The sequence below is a fragment of the Telmatherina bonti genome (genome assembly GCF_933228915.1).
Source record: "Telmatherina bonti genome assembly, chromosome: 8".
NCBI lineage: Eukaryota > Metazoa > Chordata > Actinopteri > Atheriniformes > Telmatherinidae > Telmatherina > Telmatherina bonti.
This window is the reverse complement of record NC_136626.1, coordinates 30,809,190-30,834,016: the sequence shown is the minus strand read 5'-3', so window position 1 is coordinate 30,834,016 and position 24,827 is coordinate 30,809,190. Positions and strand designations below refer to the sequence as shown.

General features: G+C 42.7%; 2 protein-coding genes across 2 annotated transcripts; both read left to right on the top strand.

The window, feature by feature from the left end:
- Positions 1-82: 82 nt before the first annotated feature.
- Positions 83-1,062, top strand: gsx2 (GS homeobox 2; the record flags this gene model as incomplete). Its single annotated transcript, XM_079244617.1, is given in 3 exon segments — positions 83-100; positions 102-513; positions 719-1,062. Coding segments are annotated over 3 exon segments (774 nt in total).
- Positions 1,063-5,515: 4,453 nt separating this feature from the next.
- On the top strand, positions 5,516-23,098 carry pdgfra (platelet-derived growth factor receptor, alpha polypeptide). Its single transcript, XM_079245432.1, has 29 exons — positions 5,516-5,673; positions 7,869-7,941; positions 8,034-8,312; positions 8,930-9,190; positions 9,511-9,650; positions 10,851-11,013; positions 11,417-11,609; positions 11,947-12,062; positions 12,176-12,472; positions 12,700-12,966; positions 13,058-13,188; positions 13,291-13,459; positions 13,543-13,732; positions 14,354-14,469; positions 14,576-14,705; positions 14,821-15,017; positions 15,511-15,605; positions 15,877-16,009; positions 16,242-16,346; positions 17,028-17,138; positions 17,483-17,636; positions 18,206-18,366; positions 18,670-18,785; positions 19,304-19,426; positions 19,531-19,642; positions 19,950-20,049; positions 20,237-20,342; positions 21,051-21,286; positions 21,362-23,098. Exons 2-29 carry the CDS (start codon positions 7,881-7,883, stop codon positions 21,507-21,509), a joined length of 4,410 nt encoding a protein of 1,469 aa, XP_079101558.1. The 5' UTR covers positions 5,516-5,673; positions 7,869-7,880; the 3' UTR covers positions 21,510-23,098.
- The last annotated feature ends 1,729 nt before the right edge of the window (positions 23,099-24,827 follow it).

Sequence of the window (24,827 nt, the reverse complement as noted above, 5' to 3'; positions counted from 1 at the left end):
ACGCTGCAGGGCCAACCCTCTTCTGGGTCCCTTTTGTTGAAACATCAGACATAAGCACCTTTGGAAATCCCGAGGGGTTCAGATGAGAAACAGCCATCATCTTGCGTACGGAGCGACCACTGATCAGCGGCGCAGTCATGTCGAGGTCTTTCTACGTCGATTCTTTAATAATCAAGGATACGGTGCGACCTGGACCGGCTGAACACCCAGGACAAGACTTTCTTATTCCCATCAGCATGCACTCTCCTGGCGTGATGACGGTCAGCGCTCCAGTGTGTCCCTCCAGGAAAAATGGGACTTTCTGCGTTTGTCCGCTGTGCGTCACGTCTCACATTCACTCTTCCCGCAGCGGCATTCCCATGCTGAAAAGTCAGTTTCCAGGCACGGAGGCGCAGTACTGTCACAGGTTAGCACAGCAGCAGTCTGCAACGCTCGCGCACCCAGGACACACACCTGTCTGCACACCCACCTTCAGCGTGACAGATCCCAGGAGATACCACTGCCTTTCTCTTGGTAAGCACCTGTCTGCTTTAGCCTCAACTCATAACTAGAACGACAGTCCAGCACCTGTTTGAATCCGCGTCATCCAGTTCCTGTTAGATTTATGCCATGTCTCCACTTTTACGCACGAAACTTTGCGCGCGATAAAATACAGTTTTTACGCACAGATACAAGACAACTAAGCACCTGATACCAAAATGTTTATTTCCTCCAACAGGCACTTCAGAAAACACCCACATCCAGAATGGCAAGAGGATGCGCACAGCTTTCACGAGCACGCAACTCCTGGAACTGGAAAGGGAGTTTTCCACCAACATGTATCTTTCTAGACTCAGAAGAATCGAAATCGCCACGTATCTGAACCTGTCAGAGAAGCAGGTGAAGATCTGGTTTCAAAACCGCAGAGTGAAGCACAAGAAGGAGGGCAAGGCCACTCAAAGGAGTGGCGCGCACAGCGGTTGCAAGTGCGCATCCGCTCACACGGACTACTCCAGATCAGAGGATGAAGAGTCTTTATCTCCAGCCTCTGCGTCGGAAGAGAAAGAAGTGTTACCCATGTGAGAAAAAACTCAAATCCCCCGGAGTTCCGCTGCTGGCACTTACTCTGCCCTGCATGCTGCAGTCAGGGCTCATGGCGCACCCTGAGCCTGTAAGAAGCCCCCTGCATAAAATCCAAGAAGTGATGTCAGTGTTCAGTTACGTCTGCTTAAAATATGATCCATCTGGTTACATGTTTGTGAAGTATTTGGGACCTTACCTGTGTAAAAGATTATCTGTGTAAAAGACTGATGCTTGTGGTTCTTAAAATTCTCACCTTAATATCTCATTTTGTCAATTATCCATAAATGTTGACAGAAGTTGCCAGATATGTCAACGCAGTCAGGGAAGCTGTGTGGTGTAAGAAATGAAAAGAAAAGAAAAGAAAAGAAAAGAAAAAAGAAAAGAAAGCCCTTAGGAATACTATAGGTCTAAGCTAAAGACACAGAACCTGCACGCAGCAATTTGTAAACAATGTATATCTGTATTTATTGTAATAAACAATTTCTCAGTGTTGACATGTTTTGACTCAATAGTATTATTATTATTATTATTATTATTATTATTATTATTACTATTATTATTATTATTATTATTATTATTATTTATTTTGTTTTATTTTTATTATTATTATTACTATTATTATGTAATATTTAATTACAGGAAGCAGTTTTACTTGCAGGGATATTGTAGGATTTAAAGGTACTTTTTGTGTTATTTCAAGAAGATTCACTCAAGCTAAATGACACCAATAACTTCATATATTTTGAAAAAGAAACTTCCCATGAATCTTATTGAAGTAACATGTGAAATGAGGACATTTTAAGGCACCAAATGGAGACTCTCGTCATCATATCCAGCGCGCGCGTTCAGAGTTTTCTCTCGTGACAGCCTTTCTTATTAAGCGCTCATTACCAGCTGGTGTTCCTCAAAGTTCACAATGTGCGCACTTTAATAGAAATGTCACACAGAACCCAGTTTATGCGGGGCTGCCAATTTGATGCAAAACGGACGAGCTTTACGAAAATGTAGCTGTAATTTTGTCCCTTAGATTGTGCCACAAAAGGGCGCCCGATGACGCCCCCGGGGAGCAGCCAATCGTCCATTAATGTTCGCTTTTCAAAAGATTTTAGTCGCCCAAAGCGAGTTTAATTGCGCTTTCGGTCCCACGTTAGTTGATTATGCTGCTTTTGGCTGAAACCACAGAACGAGGATATATAGAAGTGGGCAAAGGCTTTGACAGGTCAGATTGTCCTGCCTTGGGACTCGCTTTTAGCCGGGGACCCCCGACGGCTGTGTGCTCAGAGAGCTTTGAGGGACAGCTACAGGGTTCCTCCGAGCTACAGAGAACGATTTAGTCACTGTTTCATTAGGGTCTATTTGAACCTTTCAACTTATGGTGAATTAAAGGGGGCATGCTGAAATGGAAAAGAGATTAGGTGGGAGGAGCCACTGGAAATTAGCTGACGCCTAATTTAACTCGTTTCTGTCAGAGTTTGGGATACATTGCTAATTGAGAGGGGAAGCAGGTGAAGTTTTGGTCCCACGCAGGCCCATTCAGAGCAGGAATAAATGGTCCCCCTTTCACATCCCGCTGCTGATTATATATTATTGGGGAAAAACCATCTAATGAATATATATTGAAGTTCTTATTAATCAAATTAGAGTTCCCTTGCAGGTGTGAAGGACCAGTGCAGCATTTAGAGTCAATAACAATAAACTCCAGTTTTAAGAGAGAGGGAGAGGCCCCCTTTCAGACCCACGTGACCCCGAACGGTAAAGCTCCCGAACCCAAGCTCAGAGGACAGGTGTACATGTCCAGGAGGAAACTGCGTCCTCCTCCAATCACTGACTTGCATTTGCATGGTTGTAAAGAAATGTGCAAGTCGTAGAAAACAGTGAAGTTTAATTGCGGCAGCAAACTGGACTTTACCTGTATTTGCACAGAGAAAGAGAGCTCCAAAGACGTCAGGCCACCATTGAAAACGTAGCAATTACGCATGACAAAAGACAATTAATAAGAGCCTTTTCAGCTGGTTGCAGCTGCTGTCTCATGCGGAGAGACAGAGGCTGGAAGAAACTGAAGTGCCCGAGAGGAAGAGGGGGGAACAGAGCTGTCTCTCCTTTCCCCCACAAAACATCCACTTTATCAGTGAATCACTGCGCTCCACACCCCCGTTTAAATGTCCATTTAGCAAGGAGGACATTTATTATTATTATTATTATTATTATTATTTTTATTATTATTATTATTATTATTATTATTATTATTATTATTATTAGTGGTGGTGGTAGTAGTTGTAGTATTAGCCTAGTAACGTTTCTGTAATACTAAAAAGTAATATTTTTAGGATCTAAATAAAAAGGCTTTTTATTGTGACGTCACTGTGCAACATTATTTGTTATAATGGTGAACTCTGAAAAGCAAAAGTCATCTTCTTTCTTTGAATAAACAAAATCTTTTTTAAGTCAAAAACAGGAGTTCGTGAAACAGAAAAATGAATATTTTCTTTCATTTTAAAGCTCACATTGCTTTTTATATTTTGTTTTGATTTAGAAGAACCACTCAGATAGATAGATAGATAGATAGATAGATAGATAGATAGATAGACGCCCCATCCTCAGTGGGTCAGACAGATTTCAGCACGCTGGACAGCTCCCACGGGGACCGCCGCCCACGGGCCACCTTCAGTCTGAAGACTCGCCCACAAACGCGCCAACATGACCCCAGCAGTTAATGCATAAAGGATAGTGATCAGTAGGTTGAACTTATTAGAATCGTGTAATGATTATTAAATATATTAGCAGATACCAGGTTGGATAAAACACGTTTGATTCTGAAAAACAGATCAGCAGCTGTAGATTTTATACGCTACTTATTGCAGCAGCTCCACATTTAAGGCCTGGCTTTAAAAGATAAGACGCTGGTCTTTTGGAGGGCAAAACGTCTGTAATGGGAAAATTTAAATATTGCTATATTAAAAAAAAACTTTATTACTATTTCTCGAAGCTTTAAGGTTTATTATTTGTTTAAATGCAGGTTTGCATTGCTGCAAAGCCCCCTAGCGGACAGATAGGGTAGTTCATGCAGAGACAAGCTGAGTGAAGCAGGACAGTTTAGGTCTTTGCTGTTGAGCAGGAGCTCCTGAACTTCATCAAGGAAACTATAATGTTGTGTCTCAACATAAAGGGGATATATGCTCGTCTGATATGAGCCCGTTCTCATTACAGGAGTTTTGTGATGAATAAGGCTGCTAGGTGTTCATGTCAAAAAGGACTTAAGTTACTTATTTAAGTTATAGCTGATGCTTGTTTGTCTTTATGATAAGATTCCTCTAAACAGTAGCAGCGATATCAGCAGCATATCGGCTGGTTTAGAGTTTTTCAAGAACACTTTACCTGGATGTAATTGTTAGACAATCCCTCTAAAGCGAGAGCCTCAGTACGCTTTGAGGTAAGCCTCGTCTTCCAAAGTGGAGATCCTTTGTTTGGAGAACAAGGACACTGTTCTTTTCTCTAACATGTGGAAGTAATTGCGCAAGCGGCTGCACTGAGTGAGGAATAAGGGGGAAGGTTGCGGCATCAGCCCCGGGGCCCTGCTCCACACAGAAAACTCCGGTCTGATACTCCTATTCTGTGCTCACAGATAGCCTAGGTGATTCACAGGGCCCCATTATTCCTCTGCTGCCCGTTAGGGGAGCCCCGGGGTAAAAGGGGGTTTGGGTAAAAAAAAAAAAAACCCAATGAAATGAAAGGAAAGGAAAAAGAAAGAAATGTCTGTGCTTATAGGACTCGGTTACCAGCTGACGCATGTGCGCAGGGGTGCAAGAAGAAAGGCGCTGTCCTGATAATGTACTATCTCTGAATGAAACTGGGGGGGGGGGGGGGGGGGGGGGGGGGGGGGGGATATGTGTGTGTGAGCGTGGTAGAGAGGTGATATGGTGGTGTTGGAGCGCCCTCTATGAGTTCAGAGCATCGCTTTTGCACTTCTGTGTCCATTCACAACTACGCTGCAGCGCGCGCTGCAAAAAGCAACACAAGTGTGTTTCTTTGCTTTAGACTGATTAAACAGCTTTATGGGGTGTGTTGTTACGGACTGCTGCATTAAAACTGAACAAATGTCAACGTTTTGACAAATTAAGATGCTATTTGAATCCTGTATTCTCTTACCCAAAAATAAAACAAAGAAACAAACAATAACAAAAAAACAAAAAACAAAAACCACAACAATCTCACGCTGTTCTCTAATTTCAGCCACTATTCTCGACAGAATGTCCCCCTAAAAGACTCCAACTTGGAAAAAGGGGTCCAGCGCTGGAGAGGGAGGGATGGGGGTTGTCGTTTCCTGAGAGTTATTTACTTTGAGCCAGATGATTACTTTTTTTTTTTTTTTTCCTCGGATAGGGGTTGAAGGGGGTGGACTGTAACATTGAATCAGTTACAGGTCGTCGTAGCTGGAGCGCAGTTGTGAAGGCGGTCGTGGATGCGGACAGAAGGTCGCACATATGCTCTCACAGCGCAGGATTTCTCAGGATTATAACCGCTGCAAAGGACCCTCGCTGCGCCGTTTGGAAACCCCAATTCATTGTGGATATACTTACCAGAAAGGAATACAAAGAGGGGATTAGTTAAAAGGTAATTCAGTGGTCGAGTTGATTTTTTTTTATATATTTTTTTTCCCCCCAAGGTGTGGTTTATTTTATTCATTTAACCAAAAGGATGGGATTTATGTTGATGAATAGTTCTGTGGGCATGATTTGGATGCAGTCTTAATTAGATTGAGCTCTAATTGGATTATGATCTGTTTTGGTTTTACGGCATAAAGCTGTAAAAAAAAGTTGCGTTGTGGCTCTCATTCAGTAAAAACGAGACATTCTGCCGCTCTACAAGTTGCGCACAACTCCTGCAACAGATCACTGCATTGGAAAATGTCTGGAGCTGAGCTTGTTCTCGCGCCATATGGTCTCACCCCTGGACGCCGAGCGGAGAGATGGAGCTGACTCTGCTGGATAGAAGCGCTCGATTTCGGCCTCACAGCTGGAGGTGTCACCTCGAAGACTGAAAGCCCCATTGTGGGATGCTGCTCGGCATCTAATGGGAAACACATTGGAATTTGTGCATCGCATTGTTTCCTCGTCTGGAGGAATGTGGGGAGATTCAAATGGAAAATCTACACTGGAGGTGTGCAATATTGGAGCGGATTGGGGGGGAAACTCAGAAGTCCAGTGGACTTGGCCCAGGAGAAAGGAAAGAAGAGCTGAGGGTTTGGAGCCACGACGCATTTTTCTTTTACTGACCCTGCTGTGTCACCAGGAGGGGTTTTTGCAGAGGATTTTTGCTTGTATCAAAATTTCTCAAACATTTATATAAAAGAAGAGCAAATCTAAAGTTTTTTCTTTCAAATGCATTATTGCATGCAAGAAAATGCCACATAAAAGTTTCCTTCTGACGCTTCTTGACCCTCTGAAAGTTGAGATGATCCAGTTAAACTGGCATCACTGATAGATCAGCTGTTGCACAAATGTATTCCAGCCCAGCAGAAGATGCATTTTGTATATCTGCACATTTTCTGGCTGGCTTGATGAGGAAGAGGGTGGCATGGAAGAGGAGCTTGGCTGCAACTTCTTACTCTTTTTTTTTCTGCGCAAAGTGACTTGAATATCATCAAAATGCCAAAAAAGATCCATCACTGAAAAGTCTGGAGACAAGGCGTGTGCGCAAACACGTCAAAACGCATTAGGCATTTTGTCAAGTCATTTCCCACGCAAATATGTCTTTTTGTGCAGAGTGGGTGCGCTAATTATAGAGTTAAGAAAGTTAAGGGTTGCCAATGGATTATTTAGACTGTTTCGGCTGAGCCAGAGCGGACAACCACAGGAAACAGAGAGAGGAGCCAGAGAGGCTTTTGCTGGTTGGGGACACTGACTGTCCACGAATAAACGAAATAAGAACTCCAAGAGGGGGGGAAAAAAGTTAAATAGTGATTAAACAAGCAGAGCTGATTCGGATGGAAAGTCACTGAGGGAGAGTTGAGGCTCATTAAAACCAAAAGCGGCTCTTGAACCAAGTGGCCCCAATGAAAACCTGAATCCAGACCGTCAAGCAGAGACAAGTGTTTTCATTGCTCTTTTTTCTTAACTAATGCGCATAAACAAATCTATAGAAACAGTATTTCTGCACAGAGACGGGACAAAATGCATAAATGAATCACATATACATGCAGTATTTCTCCAGAAAAATCCAAAAATTAGGCTTTTAGGAAAACATGTAACAAACAACGAACAGCGTCGGATACAGAATAAGTTACAAACTTTCCGAAGTGTAAAACTGAATATTGAGTTTTAACTTAGAAAAACGTCACGAAAGCAAATCTGTCAAATTTTAAACTCTGACTCTGATGGAACTCAGCGGCCCTAAATGTGGCCTGTGGCGCCCTCTGCCGACACCTGGAGCCACGTTCAGCGTGCGTCCTCTCCGTCATCTCCAACACACTGTGGATTCCCCCCACGCAGCAGTCCTGCAGCCTCAGCTCCTCTCTGCAAAGCGAGACGCGTGTTTCTGCAGTAAATTCAGACGCATCGCGTTTATAAGAGGATTTTGCTTCTAAAGCCATTGCAGGGAAGTTGCAGAAAAGTTACAGTAAGAGTAAAAGTTCCAGTCAAACCATTGTTAATCAGTGACAAACTGGGTGGAAGTGTTGTATTTCATTTAGAGTGCGTTAGTTTTTCACATTATTATTATTATTATTATTATTATTATTATTATTATTATTATTATTATTATTATTATTATTATTATTATTATTATTATTATTTTTATTGTCTTCACAGACCTGAACATCCATGATGGATGGGGTGAAGGCGTGCATCGTCTTTGCTTGTATCTTCCTGCAGGTGTTGTCAGGTAAGTGTCTGTGGGAGACTGGCTACATGTAAACTGTTTATTTTTCCCCAATCAGTTCAGTCATTTTCACTCATTTAAAATGTGTATCTTAGTTGCATCTGGATTGTTGCTGCCATACATCATCTCCGACCACAGTGAGTTCATCCTGCAGCCAAATTCCATCTTCAACATAAGCTGCACGGGGGAAAGGCATGTGCACTGGGAAGAGCCTCTACCGGAGAACACATTGGTTCTTCCAGGATTCTACACTGCCACTCTCTTCATTTACAACGCAACTGTGGAGAACACCGGTTATTACACATGCACGTATGGAAACTTGGAGGAGGATGATGAAGCTGTAGGTGACGCGGGAATTTATGTCTTTGTGCCAGGTAAGCCTGAGGAGTCAGAGGGATCATGGTTTTATCTCAGAACTGGTTCAACAAGGCCTGAATAAGCAAAAGATGGAGGCAAGGTGTGAAATATGATGAAAAAAGGAACAATCTGAGGTTAAATTAATCTATAAAAGCTATAAAAATCATTATGATGACTCTAAATGACTTTAGAAATATAAAACAGTTATGACTGCACAAAAAAATCAAGGACATTGTTCAATAAAATTGTTACATAAAAAGACATCAAAACAAAACAAGAAAGGCTTTAAATGACAAGAATAAGATATGAATCATCCAAATATGACAGAAAACGGTTATTTACATAAAAGGAAAGTTAGAGCTGGAAAAAAAAAACAATAACATGTCTGACTTGTTTGGGATCAGTTTCAGTTGAAGCTCACTGGTTCTTCATGATAAATACGACATCAGTCCCTGCAGGACATCAGATTATATCTCCGTCCATATGCAGGACAACCGAAGACCACTTACTGATAATACATTCCTTACTAATACAACATTTGATCAAAAGAAGAAAATGTTCCAGTTTTTCTCTCTGAAGGAGGAATAAATGATGAAACAAAGCATAAAACAGTCTTTTCTCTGCACATCTGCAGATCCCAACATCCAGTTTGTACCAGAGACACCCAATGACCTGATTGTTCCCATGGAGCCGGACGGGGTCGTCATCTCCTGCCGTGTGTCTCACCCCAACTCTCCCGTCACCCTGAAGAGTGTCCCCAGTGGAGAGGAGATGAATGCCTACTACGACAACAAGATGGGCTTTTTGGGGAACCTTCCTCCTGGGCAGTACCAGTGTGAGACCACCATCAACGGCCAGACATTCAGGAGTGAAGTTTACACTGTGGAGGCTGAGGGTACGGCGAGAAAACACATCTTTTATTATGATGTTTCTTTATTAAAATTAAACTGACGTACAGAAATTGGTTATTTCTTCCATCTGTTCGCCATGAGAAAGCAGCAGAGTGATGTCACTGCATGACAGCCATTATAGCATTATGTCATCTGTACATGAGAGGATGATTTAACATGGTTGTTTTTGCTCTGTGGGAGTGAGTAATGACCCATGAGCCATGTTAAATATGTAATAAATGAGGTCATGGTGATCAAGTTGTCACCATCTTTGGCTCTGTGAGATGGCAGTTCTGATATCAACTCTCTGGTGGTCTCTCTGTAGCTCATGAGGAGGTGGCGGACTTTGACGTGGTAGTGAGAGCCAGTGAGGAGAGGGTGAGAGCTGGGCAGCCTATCAACATCACCTGCATCGCCCCATCCGGAACGGGCTTCCAGCAGCAGTGGCTCCACCTGAAAAAACAGGCAATTCTTCTTTTTCTTTATTCCAAGTCAGCCTCCTCTGTAGATCCATCCATGCTGTCTGTCTTGCTTTGCTTCCTTCTACCTTTTCGTCATATTTCAATGTAATTTCCCAGACAGCAGACTGAAATGAGCGAATAATGAACCGTTAAGTGACTAATTGAGTTTGTGTCAAAGCGGCTGTGAGGGATGAGTTAGAAAAGCAGCGGCAGAAAGCTTTGTCCTCCCTGAAACCATGTCAGGCAAACAGCTCGCCGTGGCAGTTAACCCCGTGTGAAAGAGTCTGGCAGGGAAGTTAAAGTTCACGACAAATGGCTGCAGGGGAGGAGGCCGCTCAAAAGAAAGGAAATAAAAGGATAGTAAATCCTTTGAACTTAGTGACCGTAAGCCGTATAGGGCAGATGCTGTCTGCACATGGCAGCCAGCTAAAGATCTAATGCTTTTCAAGTGTTAGTTTCAAGGATCTGAGACGGAAATTTATGTTTGTTTATGCTCAGATTCTGACTGTGTGCTGCATGTTGGTGGTTTTTCTGCATGGGATTCCTTTAAGCACTTTTCCAGAGACAGTGGGGTAGGAACACAGGAGGCCTGACTCCTGGCATTAGGTCTCTGCTGCAATTACAGGTCTTTTCAAAGCCTCTGTGATCCTGATTTATCTCTAGTGGCCAAGCCAGTGTTTTAGCCATTAGCCTCCACTGGTACCTGTGAAATGGAAAAAACACTGCAATGTATTATTTTCCACATACATATCTATCTATCTATCTATCTCTCTATCTATCTATCTATCTATCTATCTATCTATCTATCTATCTATCTATCTATCTATCTATCTATCTATCTATCTGTCTATCTATCTATCTATCTATCTATCTATCTATCTATCTATCTATCTATCTATCTATCTGTCTATCTGTCTATCTATCTATCTATCTATCTATCTATATATATATTCTATATATATATATATATATATATGTATATATGTACATATATATATATATTTTGGGTTGGTTTTTTTCTTTTATTTAAATAAATATTTACATTATTAAAATTTTCTAGTGTAGTGTATATATATATATATATATATATATATATATATATATATATATATATATATATATATATATATATATATATATATATATATATATAAATAAATTCCAGATGACAGTTCTTTTAATCCATTCTCCATGCTGTTCATAGGCTGTGAATGCCATTCAGATGAAGCAGACTGTTCCTGAAGGGGTCATCTACATCCTCAGTATCCCACAAGCATCCTCTCAGGACAGTGGCACATACGAATGCTCCATCACACACGAAAGCAGTGGCTACGTCAGCGTCCGCAGCGTGGCTGTAACCGTCTTTGGTAAGCCTCCCACACCTTTACTCGGTTTCAAGCTGGGCTCTGATAATGTGAGGAATTGCTCAAATAAATGGCTTAGAGTCAAATATAATGTATATACTTAATAATTACATCCTCATTCGGATGAAATAGTGGTTTCATGTATGTGCACAAGGTGCTTTGTGCAGTGTGTGGAAGTAATTTTGTACTATTCAACCATAAAGCTTTAGATCTGCTTTCAACATCAGTTACTGTTTTATGGGATGGCTTCAACAGATGTATGTCAGGCCTTCATTTCACCTCAACCGCTTGCTGTCGCTCTGAGTTGTTTCCTTCCACTGCCACTCAGTTTTTACTCTCAGTCTGTCTCTCAACCCAGTTCTTTCCACAGCTGTCTGATCTGTCTTTTCTTCTGTTTGCTGCTTAGAGGAGAACTCATTTGTTGCCCTGGACCACAGTGGCATCCTGGAAACAGAGTTTGTCAGCATCTTAGAGGAAACAGAGTTTACCATCTTCATTGATGCATACCCAGTCCCCAAAGTGACATGGACAAAAGATGGCAATGTCTTACCAGAGAACTACTACATCTTCACCGAAACTAGCCACATTGAAGGGAATCGGTGAGTATGAAGATTGTGTTTTAGTTACATTTCTTGTTGGCAACGCTGTCAAGTGTCAAGTATGACAGCAGTTTCTAAATAAAAGATAAAAAGTCTGGCACTCAATACATAATTTAAATCTAATTTGTTTATTTTTTTTAACTTTTAGATTAATTAAATTATAGTTCTATCATAGTGTTTATATGAAGATGCTCATCTAGTCATCATGCTATCCTAGCCGGCTACTTTTATAGGTTGTATAATGATGTGGGAGAAGTATCGTTGTTGCTCTCAAAAAGACCAAACATGTCAGCATGTTTATACTTTCTCTAGATAAATACTCATTTTCGTCTGGCAGGTATGAGAGCATTCTGACTTTTCGGCAACCTTTGGAGAAAGACAACGGAAATTACACCATCACTGTCCTCACCGGCTCCCAAACTGCTCATTTCTCCTTCCTCCTCCAAGTGAGAGGTAAGGCAGATAGATAGATAGATAGATAGATAGATAGATAGATAGATAGATAGATAGATAGATAGATAGATAGATTATCCATCACTAAGTGTGTCTGCGTGTCATGTTTTCAGCTTCCAGTAGAGTGTCGATGCCCCCTTCCTCGGCCCCTGTGCTGTTGCCAGATAAGGATGACATGGTGGTGCCACTGCACACGCCGTTCACCTTGACATGCCGCGGTGAGGCCAAACTCACGTGGGACACACCACTCGATGTGCCCGAGCAATACCAGGAGGACGACAGCGGCCTGTTTGTCACCACCGTCACTGTGGTCAACGCCACAGCGATGCACACTGGATACTACAACTGCTTCTACATGGGAAACGCAACAGACGACGACGAGGGCAGCAGTATATACATATATGTGCCAGGTATGGAGTGCACATTGTCCTGTGTGTCCCCAACTCAGGGGTCTCCTGTCATGCAGACTTTCCATTTTTCCCTGCTCCAGCATACCATGTCAGGAATCCATGTAATTTAATCAGGTGTGTTGCAGCACGGAAATATCTGATGGCTGCAGGATAGTGGGCCTTGTGGACCAGGGTAGACAATCACTGGTTAGCATTATTTGACTTTATGTTTTGAATTGTTTAAACAGATCCCAATTTTCCTTTCGTGCCGTCATTGGTGCCTTTCTGGAACCACATCCTGTCCGACCCCGACGAGATGGAGATCCAGTGTCGGGTGTCTGATCCAAGCACCAATGTGACACTGGTGAACGTTGACACCCAGCAGCCTGTACCTTGCGTGTATGACAGTAGGAGAGGCGCATTGGGGAGGTTCACTGCCGGGACCTATGTCTGTATTGCTGTTATAGATGGAGTGGAGCATTACAGTGGGGAATACATTGTTCATGGTTGGCAAGGTGTGTGCTTCAGCTTTTGAGAATTTGTAAAATTTCTGCAATATCTTTAAAAAAAATTCTGTTTCTGACCTCATTATTTGACATATCTAAGGTGGTGCAGGTCTGCATGTTGAGCTGACAGCCAAAAGGACTGCATTGCTAGTTGGAGACACAATCAATGTCACCTGTCTGGCTCGGGGAGCCGAGATTCTGGAAGATCACTGGAAATATCCTGGCAAACTGGTGAGAGCACAAGCCAGTCAGTGCAGCACTAAACGTTGCTCCAACTTGGACTGCAGGTGGCCTGTGTCTGAAAGTAGCTGGTGTTTGTCTTTTGTCTGACAGGCGAATCGGGGAACTAAAGCCGTGCGTGAGAATAAGAAGGATCAGGAGATCCTGTACACGTTAACAATCCCACAAGCCTCGACCAAAGACAGCGGCATCTACTCTTGTTCCATCACTGACATCATGAGTGACAAAAGCTACACAAAACAACTCGTTGTTCAAGTCTTTGGTAAAAAATTAAGCTACTATAAATAATATCAAGTTGTTTTTTTTTGTGCTAATTATTTGTCAATTTGTCCATTTCTTCAACAGCGAGTGATTTTATGTCCATCCAGCCGGAGTTCAGAGGGTATGAGTCCGCGGAGCTGGATACGGTACAGGAGTTCAAGGCTAGAATCAACTCATTATCTGATGTTCGGGTCACGTGGCTTAAAGACGGCGTCCCACTCAGCGACGTGACAGCAGAGATCACCACCAGCCTGAAGCAGACCAATGAGACTAGGTGAGTCTCTGTGATGGGCCGAGCAGTGAAGCACAGTCAGGCACAGGTTTAAAGTTCAATAGTAGGGTTTTTATTATGACCCAAGAAAAAAAAGTTGTTTTAACATAAATGAATAAATCAGGCCTTGAAAAGAGGTCAACTTAACAAAACTATAATCAAAGAATTTGTAACATAAATAACTTAAGCAACAAAATGAAACAAACTGACCTAACAAATGACACACAAGGGGAAACTGATCAGCCCAAACAAAACAGACAAAGGGGATGACACACAAAAACCTAACTAAATGAACAAGAGAAAACCCTAAATTCCTCCTCCCATTTCTGCCACTGGTTTGGTCCAGTTAGCTGGCTCCACCCCGTGGCCACCTGCTGGTTCACAGCCAAGGGACTGGAGCCACTGAAACTCAAGGAAAACAAAACAAATGAACACAATTATACTGTCACAACATAAACTAAAATGCATGCTTTTTCAGATCACCTATGTGTGGCTGTAGACTCAGCCATCACAGTCGCCAACAGTGACAGGACAGCTAATAATCACTACTACTACACAAGGTTTAGTGCTGTTGTCCTGTGGCCATGTTGTTAATGCAGTTCCTGCTGTTGGTATCTTGCAAAGTTACCTGAGTGTTCTCACACTAATCCGGGCCAAGGAAGAGGACAGCGGAAACTACACCATGCGAGTGGAGAACAAAAACAAAAGCCATGATGTCAGTTTAATGCTGGAAGTTAAAGGTGAGAGAAAAGCCATTCATTTCTTTGTATCCCTAAATGCTTCCCTTGGAGCACTTTAGCCTTTGGAACATCCCGTTTAGCATTAACTTGTTGCGCTACGATGCAGTTCCTGCAGTCATTATGCAGCTGATGGACATCCACCACCATGGCTCAGCTACAGGTCAGTCTGCTGTGTGCATCACCAGAGGCCAACCTACTCCTGTAGTGGAGTGGTTCATCTGCAGGAACATCAAAAAGTAAGAGTAATCCGTTTTCACTCCAAAAAAAAGCCCAGGCCTGCGTGCCTATTTTTCTCAGGGTAATGTACATAACTGATTTGGTCGCATGTCTTTTTCTTTTGCTCACATCCAGTTGTGCCAATGATTCATCTTCTTGGGTGCCCCTCCCCACCAACTCCACAGAGATTACAGTGGACTCACACTTTGACGAAGAGCTTAACCTGGAGAGTGAGGTCATGTTTGACCATCTAGAAAGCACAGTGGCCGTACGGTGCCTGGCCAGGAATGAAATGGCCACCGTCAGCAGGGAGCTCAAACTGGTGTCAAATGGTAAGAACACACACACATATCCAATCGCCTGTTCATTCACTCAGCTGTGAACAGGCATACGATGTGGTTTCCAGCTCGTTTCCTCTGAAGTTCCCTCAGTTTTTGACTGGGGTGCAACAGGCTTTGAGTTGCAGCAGTTGATCAGCTGAAGAGTTTGCAGTGAAGCAACTGGTGGCAGGCTGTGAGGAAGGGACTGGTATTGTTGGATAATTTGGGGGAAACCATAGATTTATTGGCCATTTGGTTCTTCCACATGAGCTTTAAACCCTGCTTCACCTCACCCCTGCTGCACTTTTCGTCCCCCCATCCCCCATTCACACGTTACCCTCCAGCATATCTTTCAGGATTTGTTATCTTGACGTACAGTGGGATCCAGCGGTCTCTAAAACCTTTTAAAAGTTATTTCCTCTGTTAGAAAAATGATATTGTTGATTGCAAACATGGATTGTTGTTGTGTTGTCCATCTAACCACTGTTCACTTCGTCCCAAACAGGCCCTCACCCTGAGCTGACCGTAGCAGCTGCTGTGCTGGTGCTCCTCGTCATTGTCATCATCTCACTCATTGTGTTGGTTGTTATCTGGAAACAGGTACTTTTGTAATCATGTTGCATTAAGTCTCACTTCTCACCTGCTCATCCTTTCAGTCACGTGTTTCCTCTTTTTCAGCATTCATCTCAAAATCAGATCAAGTGTGGATTAGTCTTAACATGCAATATGACCACATTTAAACAGTGTTTTTGCCCCCCCCCACCTTTTTGCCCAGCTTGTTTAGAAGCTAGTCTTTTCTTTTGCACCATACACATTTTGAGGTTTTAAATTGGATAACAGAGCATTTGTACTTTTCTACTCTGTCTTTCAGAAACCACGGTATGAAATCCGCTGGAGGGTCATAGAGTCAGTGAGTCCAGACGGTCACGAGTACATCTATGTGGATCCGATGCAGCTTCCCTATGACTCCAGATGGGAATTTCCCCGTGATAGACTCGTCCTCGGTGAGCTGAATGTTCTTTTCAGTGTGGTAACACTGTAGTCCTCCATGCAGAGATGTTCCAACCTGGTCTTTGAAGCAAGTCTGTGATAAGATAACTAAAACAGGCTAGCAGGGGGTTTGGTTTTAATCAGTGATCAAGGTGACATTCAGCCTCTAAAAGTCACAGCTGAGAAAGCAAAAGGTGTTTTTTTCCCCCCTGGAAAATTGACTTCACACATTCTTGTGGCTCTCAGGTCGGATCCTGGGCTCCGGAGCGTTCGGGAAAGTGGTTGAGGGCACCGCCTACGGACTTAGCCGCTCTCAACCGGTCATGAAAGTGGCAGTGAAAATGCTGAAACGTAAGTTTTATAGTTTTTAGCCAGTATGAACCTAACCACTAACTTCAATCCCTAACCCAAGGAGGATAATTCATGCTGTCACCAGTCCTCACCAGGCTAATTGTAGCATGCCCCAGTCAGAGGACTGGTGATGTGACAGCGACTATTGTCTCTCATTCATTCATTCATTCATTCATCATAGATCACAGGTCTTGTAATGCAGCAAGCAGGAACTGCAAATATCTTAAGTAAGAGGAAGCGGTTCATCTAGAATCTTTCTTTTTAGCTTTTGGGCTAACCATCATCTGGACAGTTTTGATCATGTCACTAACTGGGTTATTTTGATTGGCTTAACAGAAGTGAATAACTTTACTAACACTAGCAACTTAATTCAGTTATGACCAGCATTAAGTTGCACTCTAAACTATTCAGTTATACAGATTACTGAGACAAAAGAATAGACGTAGTCGTAGCAGCACTTTTATCTGCTAGCTAATGTTTTAGCTGCTCAACTGAGACTCATTCGGACATTTGTAAAGTGGTAAATGTCTCTGACAAAGTAAATTAGACAAAAATTTGCCAAATACTCCAAACAAACCCTGAGAAAACACCAGCGCCCATCATCCAGATAAGAGTTGCTGGTTTGCCGTTAGCTTGTTGAGAGTGCAGCGATGTGTCATGGCTGCTGTTTCCTTCTTCCAGCCACAGCTCGCTCCAGTGAGAAACAGGCCCTGATGTCTGAACTGAAGATCATGACACATCTGGGACCCCACCTCAACATTGTAAACCTTCTGGGAGCATGCACCAAGTCAGGTGAGAAGTCCACACAAAATCTAAACAAACACATGGATTCACATACAAACAGATGGTTTAATGACAGTGTAGCAAAACCATTGTTGCCTTTCCCGTGTAATTTGGTCAGTGCTGCACAAAGACACACACAGTTACACACACAGTTACACCCACGTTCACGTGAACGTGGACGTTTACCACTCAAACAGCCACACAGAGGTGGTGGGTGTGGTATTTTAATAGGCTTTTTATGGGAAAGTGCAGGCTTGCCCTCCTGACAGTGCTCTCAGCTTTTACGAGCCTCTGATAAGATTAGCCTGCAGACTGACGCCGTTGCATGACTTTATCTGCCGTGTTGTTCCCAGGTCCTATTTACATCATCACCGAGTACTGCTTCTACGGCGACCTGGTCAACTATCTGCACAAGAACAGGGAGAGCTTCCTCTGCCTGAGCCCAGAGAAAAATAAGAAAGAGCTGGACATCTTTGGAATCAACCCTGCAGATGAGAGCAGCAGGAGGTGAAGAATACAGCATATTTCTGAGCAGAACAGTCAACGCTACTGTCATGTAGAAAAAAACACACTTTTTTTTTTTTATAAACTTTATAAAATCCCAAACAACCATTGACAACAATAGTCTCACACACACTTATTATCTGCCTCTTCTCCTAATCTGTAACTCAATCTCCATTTTCTCCATGGTTGAGGATGTTTTCTGGCATCTTACCCTAATCAGATTGAAGTCTGAAGTGGTCTCAGCTTTCAGCCTAATTTCATTATGGCCGAGGTACCTGTTAATTGTGTCTGCGCAAACATTCAGAGTGAAACAGCAGCCTCTGCTCCCCGTCTGTGAGGCTCAGCTGTGCAGATGGATGACTCACAGTGACCACACCTCAAAATGACCACAACACGATTTAATCCTGGCTGCCATGTTAGCCTCAACCGCATCGTCTTCTAACCTCCAGCCAGAGGCTCTGAGGACAAATATTGACGTTTGCTCTGTATGTGACTGAATACAAATTCTCTCAGTGTTTTCTCCCCACAACCTGTCATCACTCACAACTTTCCTCTCTTGTCTCTGCTCACAGTTATGTGATCCTCTCCTTTGAGAGCAAAGGAGACTACATGGATATGAAGCAGGCTGACAACACTCAGTACGTGCCCATGCTGGAGATGAGCAATGCCTCTAAGTACTCTGACATCCAGAGGTCTAACTATGACCACCCACCCTCGCAGAAAGGTTCAAGTGGTATGCTATGCACCTCCTCTCCTTCTCGCTGTCCTCCTCCTTATACTGTCCTCAGAGGTATTGGCGTGGACTTACTTGGCCATGGCGTTGTGTTTGAGTCATTGTTGGTTGAGGGGTACACCCTTGTCAGAATTTAGGACTGGCTCCGGCCTGTAATTACATGGAGGAGATAATTGTAGCACACGCGTAATAATGCCCAGTTTCACTCTGCCATTAGTAAAAGCCAGGTCTGTGCAGGGTGTGCTATATTTACATGAAGCGCCTCATGGTGTGTGTGTGTGTGTGTGTGTTTTTCCAAAACAGAATGCGAAATGGACAACTTGCTGTCAGATGACATGAATGAGGGTCTCACTACCACTGACCTGCTTAGCTTTACTTACCAGGTGGCCAAAGGAATGGAGTTTCTCGCATCCAAAAATGTAAGTTTGAAGGATGTTTATCTTTTTCTCACGTCTCCACATCTACAACCTCGCATTCTCCTGCTTCCCAAAGACGCTAATGACATGTTGCAGATTTTATAATGTGTCCTATATGGTGACTGCTGTGCCTGCCAAGGTGGCGGACTGTGGAAATCAGCGGTTGTATGATAAGCGGTGCTGTGAAGGTTGCTGGGCCCACTCAGGAGAGTGGCCAGAGGCTGAATATAGCTGCAGCACGGTCAGAGCTAGAATTACCAGACAGGGATACACTGCAGCCAGAAGCTTTTCATTCAGCTTCATAGTTATTATCCTTAAATATCCAGTGGTCACAGAAATTCCTCCAGCTGGCATGTTTGCATGCACGACGATGCTTTGTAAAGCAAAATGAAATGGCATTAAAAATGGCTGAAATGAAACACAGATATAGCTGGTAGTTGGGAGGGGACTGTATCGGTTTGAGAATGGGACTTTCATGCAACAAGTTGCTGATCAACTTTGGCTATTCTTTCCTTTTCCAGTGTGTGCACAGGGACCTCGCAGCCAGGAATGTCCTCCTCTCTCAGGGCAAGATAGTGAAGATCTGTGACTTTGGACTGGCCAGGGACATCATGCACGACAACAACTATGTCTCCAAAGGGAGTGTAAGTGTCTTCACACACATCAGCCTGCCCCAATACTGATGCTAATGTGTTTTTTCACAAGGGCCCCTTACGTACGGTCAAACATCTCCTCTCTTTCACCCCAGACTTTCTTGCCAGTGAAGTGGATGGCACCAGAAAGTATTTTTGGCAACCTGTACACCACGCTCAGCGACGTGTGGTCATACGGCATCCTTCTCTGGGAGATATTTTCCTTAGGTGAGGCTAAATCTCTGTTCAGAAGCCAAAATTTATGTACGGGTTTCTATTTACATCAGGCAACAGGTCTCCTTGCTTTAAAATGAAGAAAAGGAATCATGTTTCTCTGTACATGACTGCAGAACCCATTTTTAAGGCCTTTTCTTTAAGGAACTTTCATGTTTCATCATGTTTTCATTGTTTCATCAACAATTTGCACAATGTGAATTGATAGAGAAGAAGAAGGGGGGAAAACATGAGAAAAATGAAGAGAAACAGAAGCTGAAGTTGGATAAATAATGGATGAATAACACGTCTGTCCCTGTAGGTGGCACCCCATACCCAGGGATGGTGGTAGACTCCAGCTTTTACAACAAGATCAAGAGTGGATATAGGATGTCAAAACCAGAGCATGCATCACAAGACGTGTATGTGATCACACACACACACACACACAATGGTTCTACTGTTGCTATGCATCTGTGAAAGCTCAGGAAGCCTCATCATGTCAAAGGAAGAATGTGTGTTTCTGAGCTGACATCAGTCGTAGCAAAATGACAAGGTGTGAGACCCTGTTTCTATGGTAACATGGTGCGTCTGGGCATTTTGTTTTAGGTATGAGATGATGATGAAGTGCTGGAACAGTGAGCCGGAGAAAAGGCCTTCTTTCATGGGTCTGAGTGACACCGTGGCGTCTTTGCTGCCCTGCAGCTATAAGAGGGTGAGTCTCTCCCTGTGACCTCTCCAAGCTCCAGACTGAACACCTGCTTTTTACATTTACCACCATCCATTCCTGACTTTCTGTTCCTCTATGTTTTGCTTTTTTTCTGGCTGTTTATGGGCGTTGTAGATGTCATTTCGCCAAGCAAAGTACAGGCTGAAAAGCCTTTAAATGCAGTTTTAAAAGTTTCGGTGTTCTTTTAAAACCCCCTCCACATCCTCTGCGAGTGCATTAGGAGTGCTTTTGAAGGGTTCGCTTTGTTTATGTGTAAAAGTGATTCGAGCCTAAATGCTGCAGCTGGATGTCAGAGTGGCTGGACTCAGTCTTGATAATGACACAGCCCCAGTTCTCGCCTCCACCACCCAACCTTAATTACCCAATTAAACTCCACACCGCACGCGGCACGTCAGATAGGCTTTAACTCTGCCTTCCTCGTGACGTTAATTGGTTGGCAGCAGAGGTGGAACTGGCTCTTGTTTTAGCACACTGGGTTTGGATGGGATATGTGCTCTTCAGTTTGGGTCACAGCACCCAGCTGGCTGTAAAGTTAATGATCCCACATGCTCCAACAGCGGTCTTCCACACCTGGAGCTTTATTCTTTCTGTGCTTGTAGTCATACACGTTGTTTAACATCAATATCGTTTCTGTGCATCAAGATGAATCTATTTTAACGATCTGATTCTGATGTGTTCTTGTGTCCTGCGCAGCATTATGAAAGGGTAAATCACGAGTTTCTGAAGAGTGACCATCCTGCGGTTACCCGGGTGTGCATGGAAAATGATGCAGACTACATAGACATCCCATACAAGAACCAGGGCAAGCTAAAGGACAGGGAGAGTGGCTTCGACGAGCAGCGGCTGAGCTCCGACAGCGGCTACATTATTCCGCTTCCCGATTTGGACCCTGTATCTGACGAGGAATATGGGAAAAGGAACAGACACAGGTAAATTTACTTGTACTTCATGATACATCATCGCACCAACAATGACATTAACTGAGTTACTTAATGCCCTTCTAGCTCTCAAACATCTGAGGAGAGCGCCATCGAAACGGGGTCGAGCAGCTCCACCTACGCCAAGCAGGAAGGTGAGACCCTGGAGGACATCACCCTGCTGGAGGAAATGTGTCTAGACTGTAGTGACCTGGTGGAAGACAGCTTTCTGTGACAGCTGCTCAGCCTGAGTAGGAGCAGCTGAGGGGGAACCTGGGAAGCAAACGAAACACCTGGGCATCAACCAAAGACTCTATCCCCATCACTCCTCCTGTCTGGCAGTTCTTTACAAGGACAGAACAAAACCACTTCACAGCCTGAGTGAATCTGTGGTGGTGCAAGGTACGGCCATCACTTCTCCCTGGACAGCGCCCTCTGTAGGCCTGGAGGAGTGGATGGGCATTGTTGAGAACATGACTTTGGAGAAAGAACTCTAAGAGCTGCTGAGCCTTTCTGTCAGAGCTATCCAGATAACAACAGGAAAAAGATTATTTTTCATGTAAAGAGCTTTATTTTTATCGGGCATTCTTTTGACAGCAGTATAAGCGGGGAAAAAAGGGACAAATTAAACATGTCGGTCACCAACTTTAAATAAGCAACACAAGATATAGTTCATTTTTAACCACTACAGATGCACTATTTAAATAAACTAGATGATTCCGATTGTAGGAACAGTATTAAAAGGAAATGGAAAGTGGTGCAAGAGAAGAACCTGATGCTGGCACAATCAGTAGCAATAGTTCGATTTTAAGCACAAAATCTGGAACTCTGCATTTTCTTTCCATTGTGTATGAACATATAATGTCCTTAATCATCAAGTACATGCAGTATTTCAAATTTATTTTTTTACTCTATTGCTTTATGAACATTTATTTCTCGTCAACGTGGAGTAGATCCTGCCCAGAGCTTCTGAGTTGCATGTATCTTTACATCGTCTCTTTATCTTCCCAAAAACGAACAAATCAAGTCTCATTGTCGTCTCCCCAAAACGGGCTTTGTTCTTTGTTGTACGAAGTGTGATTGTAATGTAAATAGCTCCAGAGTGGTTTTATAAGAGAGAATTATTGGGATAATACTCCAGTGTTTTGTTTTGGTGTGCGTTACTCTTCTGCACGTTTGTCTGCTCATGTGAAGCCACTGCTTTTGACAAATCAATTAGAATAAAGTTTCCTTAGAATATGTAAACACTACAGCAATTGTAGATTAAAACATTGCTTAAGGGATGAATATTGGTAATGTGTGATGTTTGGAATAACACCTAAAACTGTGGGAGGTCTGTGATAAAAGGGATTAATGAGAAGTTCATATCAGTCAACATAAGAGTGGCAAATAAGTTCATTATAACACTTAGAAGGTTTTATTCCACCGGTCTCCTATTCTACAGCAAGCTGTGGTCGTACTGGGACGCTGATGTTGATGAACTGAAGTTCCACGTTGCTCTGATGTTATATATCAGTTACATGGACACTGTGTGTAACTCTGTAGCTATGCTTCTGCCTCCTACCATTGACTGTGATATAAACTGCAATCAGTTGTTGCACTTTCCTGTCATTTCCCAGTTTGTTTATCAATGCGGCAAATGCTATAGATAAATTAGCCAGATTAAGTTGTAAAAGAAAAATAAATCCTTCTTTGGCGTCAGATGTTTGAAGCAGCACGAATGTGACTGTGCCGCTGGCGAAGGCGCGCTGATGAAGGTTCCCTGTCTGTAGATATAAATAATCACACCCAGTATGATGCTTTAATACCATGTTTCCATATTTTACACCATGTACATTGAGATGATTTATATTTCAATAAATGATTTATAAGGTAAGAAGTGCTACTGTTTTGTATGATTACTACTCACCAGGCAGATGCTACTTTGGTAGCAGATACTAAATGACGGGTTCTGGTCTGTATAGAATATGGAAATGTGGACAGATAGACAAACCTCCATACTTTGTTTTCATCTATAAACATAACATGCAGAGAAATGAGATTCTGTGTAGATGGATGATGCTTATTTTGGATATCAGTTTGATATATTGGTTTATTTAACCAACACAAAGAAAAGAAAAGCAAAATAGATAACTATTTTGTATTTTCATGTAAAATCAAATACTGAAACAGAAACAGAAACATTGGTGGAAGATGTTGAATATTTAATAATTTCATAAAGCAGCCCTCTACAGGTAGCCAGTAATGTCCAGTAATGGCTCAGTAGTAACAAGCTTTATCTGTCAGATCGGAGAACAGTAACGTAAAAATCAAAGCCGTATTTATTTTTAAGGAAATTATTTGCTATGAAACGTATCTTTTTTAAATTCTTTTTTTCCCACTTAAACAGTTTTAAATAAAAGGATACATTAAGTGAAGATTTCTAGTTACAGGCTAGGAGGGAAAGGTAGGATCTAAAGCAGAACACAGATAAAGAAGCAAACTAAAACGTCCGTAGTGTGAAGCAGCCAGTGGTGTGTAGTCCAGGGTATATGCTGGTATACAGAGCATACCCATTTCTTTTTAAGTCAGCATTGAGTATATCCACTTGTGACCCCCCCTGTGATGCTGTTTTTGCAATTACAAACATCACTACACACATACTGTACCAACGTCGGCCAGCAGCAGAGCTAAGGTTACCTATGCTACACTGGTGCAGTCAGCCATCAGCTGTGTTAACTGTAGACATAATAAAGATATATGTATACATGTCTATTAGCCTGTCTCAGTCTGTGTGCCAGTACTGGTTTAGCAATTTCATAACTCTTCTTCTCTGAAACCAAAGAGAAGAAATTATGGGACCATGAGCAAATATATTGATGGATTTTGGGGTCAGAAAAACAGAGTAGTGTTACATGTCACTATTTCTGGAACAGCGTTTTTCTGGGATTTTTTTTCCTGTTTTTAAAAAAAAGGGCAAAAAATTGAGCATATACACACTTCACGAGAGACCACAGCAGCACTGGAAGCAGCATAAGAGGAAAGTCAAGGTGAAATTAAAATATGAACAACTTATACTGAAATGAAGTATTTGAGCAAATGTGGTTCATTATTATGGACGATTGCAGAGTTCTGACATTTTGTCTGAGTCTTGACGATAATAAATATAAGCAGGAAAATCTGGACAAAACTGGACCAAAAAGCATTCTTTGATGTTCAGCATGTATACGTTTAGGGATGAAGTAGGTTGAAGCCAATACCAGCTAATATTTGTACATTTCCATAGGAACACCGTGAAGCAGTCCATCACAGAGCCGTGTGCACTGATTCACATTAAGCGTTGCCACTTCACCTTGCATAGCTGTCTGGAGCAAAAGAAGAAATGGAAGCATCCAAAATGGCCACACCTGTTTATCACCAGACCATCCATTGTAACAACTGCACCACTATGCTTGCTAAGAATCCTGTCCTATACTCCAAAACCTTATCCAAAATCTTATGCACCAGCACTGATGCACAGACTGCCGTTAAATCAGTGTTTTCTCAGTGCCGGTTCTCAGGACGCCCTGCCCTG

Excerpts from the sequence above, each read along its gene's own strand:
- pdgfra (XM_079245432.1), top strand. The coding sequence starts at position 7,881 with ATGATGGATGGGGTGAAGGCGTGCATCGTCTTTGCTTGTATCTTCCTG. Across the intron at positions 14,470-14,575 it reads TTTAATGCTGGAAGTTAAAG|TTCCTGCAGTCATTATGCAG; the intron begins GTGAGAGAAAAG and ends GCTACGATGCAG. Across the intron at positions 15,018-15,510 it reads GCTCAAACTGGTGTCAAATG|GCCCTCACCCTGAGCTGACC; the intron begins GTAAGAACACAC and ends CGTCCCAAACAG.